Below are 6,570 nucleotides of genomic sequence, written 5' to 3' on the forward strand. Positions count from 1 at the left end.
TGGCTCAGAGCCTGGAGCCTGTTTCCGATTCTGTGTCTCCCTCTCTCTCTGCCCCTCCCCCGTTCATGCTCTGTCTCTCTCTGTCCCAAAAATAAATTAAAAACGTTGAAAAAAAAATTAAAAATATTTTTTAAAATAATTTTGGGGTATAATTTATATTTTGTGAGATGCAAAGAAATTAAGGGTACAGTTTGGTAAGTTTGGACAAATACACTCAAATCAAGACAGAGAATATTTCCATCACTCCCAAAAAGTGCCTGCATACCACTTTCTAGCCAACCCCACTCCAGACCTCCACTGTTCCAATTTCTATTGCCATAGATTACGTTAACCTGTCTTGAACATCCAATTAACTGGAATCATATTGCATGTAATCTTTTGTCTCTTTCTTCTTTCACTCAACATAATGTCTGCCAGACTCATCCATGTTGCTTCAGTGGTTCCTCCTTTTTTTGATGGGTAGCATTACATTATTCACTCAGTTTTTAAAACCCAGTCATATTACTGCTAATTTGTCCCTCAAAATTCTTTCCATTCAGTGTAATTCCTGTATGCTCCTTTCCATGCATACATCTCCTGCCTATCTCCTTGGCAATTCTTGAATTGAAAGAAATATGGAAATGGCCTCTTGGATCTCTAGCACTGTCCCTCCAGGTGGGAGTGGTTCTCTCTACCTTCAGGAGAAACAGATAACCAGGCAGTCTAGCATGAGTACATGAAAACAGTCATGAGTACAGTCTTCAGAATAGAGAGATCTAGGTGGTTGTGGCTGGTCCAGCTCTTCACAGACAGTTGGTTAGCACTATTTTCCCATTATGTAAAATGAGGATAATAATATCTTCTTAGTAGGGATTTGTGAGGACTAAATTATATTGTACACAAAATGTTTGGCACAATGGAAACTCATAAGAAACAGCCTCAAGCTAGGCTGTAATAAACATCCTTCTCTTCATTCACACACTTTCCATTTTTATCATATAGTATTAGTGGATATATATTTTCAGAAGTCTTTAAAACGAAGAGCTCATGATTATATCTAGAAAAACAAAACAGATATTTACTTAAAGTAAATGTTATTTCCTATGGAAACAAGTAAAGCCTTCTGTCACTTATTCAGTGACAATTACGTAGTGAATGCTGATTCTGAGGGGTTCTTCAAGGGTTAAAGACATAGCCCTAGCTTTTAGGATGTTTGGTTTTAAAGGGTAACAAGGTAAACACAAAAATAATAATAATACAAAGCAGAGTATGGTCAACAATAATTAACATCGATTAATATGGTGGCTAAGAGCATGGTCTTTAGAGTCATACTCCATGGTTCAGATCTCAGTCATGGGATGTTGGGGGAAGTTACTTAACGTCTTCATGTGCTACTTCGCTCATAAAATGGGAATGATAATACCATTTCTGTGGCAGGGCTGTCATGACTAGACGAGTTAATACATATAAATGCTTAGCACAGGATCACACACTAAAATATGCAATAAGTAATAGCTAATAGTTCCACTTACGGAACACTCAATATGTGTAGAGCACTGCATTAAATATATGCATCACTTCACATAATCTCCATAATACCGTTACGGCTATTATATCCATTTTACTGGTAAGGTAACTGAGGGGCAGGGTGTTTAGGTAACTTGCCCAAGATTACATAGGTAGTAAGTAGCAAATGCCAGAGGAGAGACAGATCTATAAAATGGGGATGATGATAACAATAGTACTTACCTTAATAAGAATTAAACTAATATTTTAAAACTGGTTAGAATAGAGCCTAGTACATAATAAGGTCTGTATAAGTGGATGTTAAATAAATGTAAATTGCTATGGTGATTGAGAGATGGCAATAAATAACTTCCACACATGGAGATTAAGGAAGGCTTTGGAAAGGTGACATTTAAGCTGAGCCCTGAAATAGAAAGAAGGAGGGAAGGAACGAACGAACGAACGAAGAAACGAAAGAAGGAAGGAAGGAAAAGTGAGAGAGAGAGAGAGGAGAAAGAACTGGGGGTATGTCGAGGCACCTGGGTGGCTCAGTTGGTTGAGTGTGGGACTCTTGATTTCAGCTCAGGTCATGACCTCAAGATTGTGGGGTCAGACTCCCTGCTGAGTGTGGAACCTGCCTGGGATTCTCTCTCTCACTCTCCAGCTCTGCACCACCCCCCCCCCCCCACCCTCCCATGCGGGCTCTTTCTGTTTCTCAAATAAAATTTGAAAAAGGAAAAAACTGGGGATAAAAAGAGAACAAGTAATGGGACTAGCTAAGTTTGATGAGGTCAAAGAATCTCCCCATTCCTCCAGTCAGTGGCTAATTCTGCCAGCCGTACTTCATTATATCTCTTATCATTTTTCTTTCATCCCTGTATAATATGCTGTCCTCACTCCGTCATTATCCATTTTACAATATTTATGGAGAGCCTCTACGTGCCGGGCACTGTTCTGGGCACTGGTAATACACCAATGAACAAGACAGGCCAAGTCTCAGTTCCTATTCTGCACTATAATAATACTCCAAAGTGGATTCTCAGCTTTCGGTGTCCCTACTCCAATCCATCCTGCAAACTGCCACCGGGCAAACTGCAAAGATATAGATCTGGCCCCAACACTCCCTTGCTTAAACTCCCTGTAGTGTTTCCCATCGTGTTTAGAATAAATTTCAATATCCCTAGTGTCCTCTTCAAAGTTCTTCACTAATTGGCCCCCACAGCCTTATCTCCCAGCCTTCACCTCCCTGCACTACGCACTTGAACCAGTAAAATCGCTGAAAATCCTCGATGCACACACTTATAAATAAGCACTTGCTGAAAAGACGTGGTTAGTACTCCATCCCTATTCCAACCTTGCCCATGGAAACATTTCCCATTCTGCGTGCTTTGGACGAAAAAGCCCTAGTTAGCCCCTCCGGCTCTGGAGCCTAAAAGCGCAGAATGCACACTTCCCACCTCCCTTGCACGCAAATCCAAACCCAGAGGGAGCCGGAAGGGGAGGGGCTTCGCGCGGCCCCGCGGCCTCCATCTTGGCTGAGCTGGCCGGAAGTGGCCGGGCGAACGGGTGCGCGAGCGCGCATTGAGCCTGCGCCGGGGCCGCGCCGTAGGTGTTCTGTGCCGCGGCGTTGCGGCGAACGTCCCGAGTCCTTTGCTGTGCCGTCCAGCAGCCCGAAAGCCCCTTCTGACCTTTCTCCTAGTCCTCCTCCCGCCGCCTCAGCCATTGTCCCACCCCTCCGCCGGGGTTTGCGCAGTGGCTTGCACACCCCTCGGCCCGTGTACGCGCTCTGCACCTGCATTCCCGAAAACATGTTGCAGAAACCCGAGAGCGGGGCTCTCCCCATCCCTCAGGCCGAGGGGCAGGATGGCGGCCGTGACGGTGAGACCCAGGCCCTGACCGCCTCTCAGGAGGAGGCCCCGAGTCCCCTCCTGCAGGAGAGCTCCAGGGAGGATCTTGGCGCCGGGAGGGAGGAGGGGGCTGCGGAGCCCGCCCTCACCCCAAAAGGCGCGAGGACCTTGGCAGCCAAAGCTTTGGCCCGGCGCAGGGCCTACCGCCGTCTGGATCGGGCGGTGGCCGAGCTGGTGCAGTTTCTGCTGGTGAAGGACAAGAAGAAGAGTCCCATCACTCGCTCCGAGATGGTGAAATACGTTATCGGAGACTTGAAGGATCTGTTCCCTGAGATCATCGCAAGGGCCGCAGAACATCTGCGGTATGTCTTTGGTTTCGAGCTAAAACAGCTTGGCCGCAAGCACCACACTTACATCCTGATCAACAAACTAAAACCTCTGGAGGAGGAGGAGGAGGAGGATCTGGGAGGAGATGACCCCAGATTGGGTCTCTTAATAATGATCTTGGGCCTTATCTACATGAAAGGTAATAGTGCCAGGGAGACACAGGTCTGGGAGATGCTGCGTCGGTTGGGGATGCGTCCGTCAAAGTATCACTTCCTCTTTGGGTACCCGAAGAGGCTTATTCTGGAAGATTTCGTGCAGCAGCGATACCTCAATTACAGGCAGGTGCCTCACACCAATCCGCCGGAATGTGAATTCTCTTGGGGTCCCCGGAGCAACCTGGAAATCAGCAAGATGAAAGTCCTGGGGTTCGTGGCCAAACTCCATAAGAAAGAACCCCACCACTGGCCAGTGCAGTACCGTGAGGCCCTGGCAGACGAAGCCGACAGGGCCAGGGCCAAGGCCAGAGCTGAGGCCAGTATGAGGGCTAGGGCTAGAGCCAATCAAAGGGCTGGTATCCACCCTTGGTGAGGGCCGGTGGATAGGTGGCCAGCAGGGTCCTCCTGGTTATGAAAGCTACTGTCTGAGTCATAAGTAGTGTCGTTGGGTGTAGGCCATTAATTAGAAGTTGAATTTGTGTAACTACGTTTTGTATCTTGCTATGTTTTGTTACATTATACATACCTACGTTTTGTATCTTGCTATGTTTTGTTACATTATACATACCGTTACACTGATGTTTATAAATGAGATTGTTCTACTTTTTCCTGTAGGATTTTGTTGTAGAGTTTTGCTGGTTTTGTAAAATGGATTGAAAACTTTACATCTTATTGTGTGATCTTGGACAAATTACACAGCATTGTAATGCTGTACGTTAATGATTTGAAGGAACTCAGCAGTATAGCTGATTGGTATCTAGCTTCCCGATGCTTTTTGTCTATATTGTATAAAGAAAAAAGACTAGCATGTACCTCTATTTGCTTAGCTATTCTGGTACCTAGAGAAAAATGAAAATGCAGTAAATTAGAAGTCTATCCTGGTACACTTAATAAATTAAACATTTGTTGAGCATCTGCTTCTGTGTGGTGTTTGGGGCATTTGGGGATAGCATGCTAAACAAGATAAAGGTCCTCCTTTTCAGAACTGGAAAGGAAGTAAATAAACCAGAAGTTACAGTGCAGTTGGTTGAAGGCTACAGAGGGACCCCTAACCCAGCTGGGTGATTGGGCTTGCCTGAAATTATCTGTAGTCAGACTTTAGGGGTACAGGGGAAAGATAGGGCATGTGGAGGGGAGGGAAAGGAAAAGAGGCAGAAGTTGGGAGTGGGAATGGGACTGCTTAAAAGAACTGAAAGTCACAGATATTCCTCAATAACATGGGAAGAAAACTTGATACGTAGCAGAGCTGAAGAACACCCTACCTTCCACAGTGCTCTTGTTCCAGGGCAACTCATTACAGTGCACAAACAGTGATGGTGACTATTAGCATTTTGGTCCTCTCCATCTCCCTTCTCTCAACCTCTACAAGGTCCCCTCTTCTACCAAAGCTGTCAGAGATCAAATACTGTAACAATTCTAGAATAATATGTCATGTGGGTGGAGGGTTCATGTGATATCCCCTACTACCCCCAAGAAGTTCCACTTCAAGATTTCTCCCCTGGCACTAGGAAGCCTCGGGCCCTCATCCCTGTTTCCACCTGCTGCTTTCCACCTGCCACCTCCCATTTGGAGGAGACTTGTAAAGCATTGCTCACATTCTTTTTTTTTTTTTTTAATGTTTATTTTTGAGAGAGATAGAGCTCGAGTGCAAATGGGGGAGGAGGGAGCACAGAGAGAGGGAGACACCAGAATTGGAAGCAGGCTCCAGGCTCTGAGCTGTCAGCCCAGAGCCCTATACGGTTCAAACTCATGAACCATGAGATCATGAGCTGAGCCAAAATCAGAAGCTTAACTGCTTAACCGACTGAGCACCCAGGCACCCCAGCATTGCTCACATTGTTAACTAGCCATGAAGGGTCATCTACATAAGCAGCTGGGGGCCTCTGCGATGCCTGCCACCTTCATTCTGGGGATAAGTCCTGTAGAAAAGATGCATAGAGTAATAGGGAGAGTAGAAACCAAACCAGAGATGGGTGTAGAGGGGACTGTGAAACCAGCCCCCCTGCAGCTGCCATAGACAGAAGAGCTGCTTTTCTTCTCGTTACTGCCCGTTTTCCCTGCTTTCAGCTGTGTTCAGATAACATTTCTGAGTATGTTAAGGTTGGTGTGGAATACAAATAACTTTGGGACACAGGCCCAGAGATCCAGCAAACCAGATGGAGACCAAAAGCTCTAAGTTTATGGACAAAAAAGTGTACTAGTGAATCAAAAGATGACTTCTGGACAGTTCATAATTCATTAAACAGAACTATTGAGTGCCCACTGTATGCTGAGGACTTTGCCGGGTTACAAGATTCATTTGGGAAGACTGACTTGGCCCTCAAGGAACAGTGACAGTGATAATTTCTCACATTTGCATTTTCTCACCAGCAATGTGTGCACCTGAGGGGCAGATCACTTGCTGATTTGCCTCAGGTCTCTAGGTCAGCCAAAGGCAGCACCAAGACTAGAACCCCAAGCCCTCGGTCCCCCAATCTAGTGTGTTTCACTTTAGCACATTGTTCTCCATTCCTGGCTTCCAGTATGTTGTGCATGGTTTTAGTTATCACAATTCCAAAACACAAGCGGGGCCTGTATAATTCTCTCCAGTCGCCATGGTAGTCTTTATGGCAGTGACCTAGCATAGGGACACTCCCCCATTTTACCTGTAGCAGATGTGACTGCCGAAACTCAGACATGTAACACCTAGCAAAGAC

General features: G+C 45.8%; 1 protein-coding gene across 1 annotated transcript; it reads left to right on the plus strand.

Annotated features, from left to right (window-relative positions):
- The first annotated feature begins 3,020 nt into the window (after positions 1–3,020).
- On the plus strand, positions 3,021–4,394 carry MAGEF1 (MAGE family member F1). Its single transcript, XM_015081991.3, has one exon. The coding sequence runs from the start codon at positions 3,294–3,296 to the stop codon at positions 4,245–4,247; it is 954 nt and encodes a 317-aa protein (XP_014937477.3). The 5' UTR covers positions 3,021–3,293; the 3' UTR covers positions 4,248–4,394.
- Positions 4,395–6,570: the final 2,176 nt, after the last annotated feature.

Source organism: Acinonyx jubatus, chromosome C2 (assembly GCF_027475565.1).
Source record: "Acinonyx jubatus isolate Ajub_Pintada_27869175 chromosome C2, VMU_Ajub_asm_v1.0, whole genome shotgun sequence".
In the NCBI taxonomy this organism is placed as follows: Eukaryota; Metazoa; Chordata; class Mammalia; order Carnivora; family Felidae; genus Acinonyx; species Acinonyx jubatus.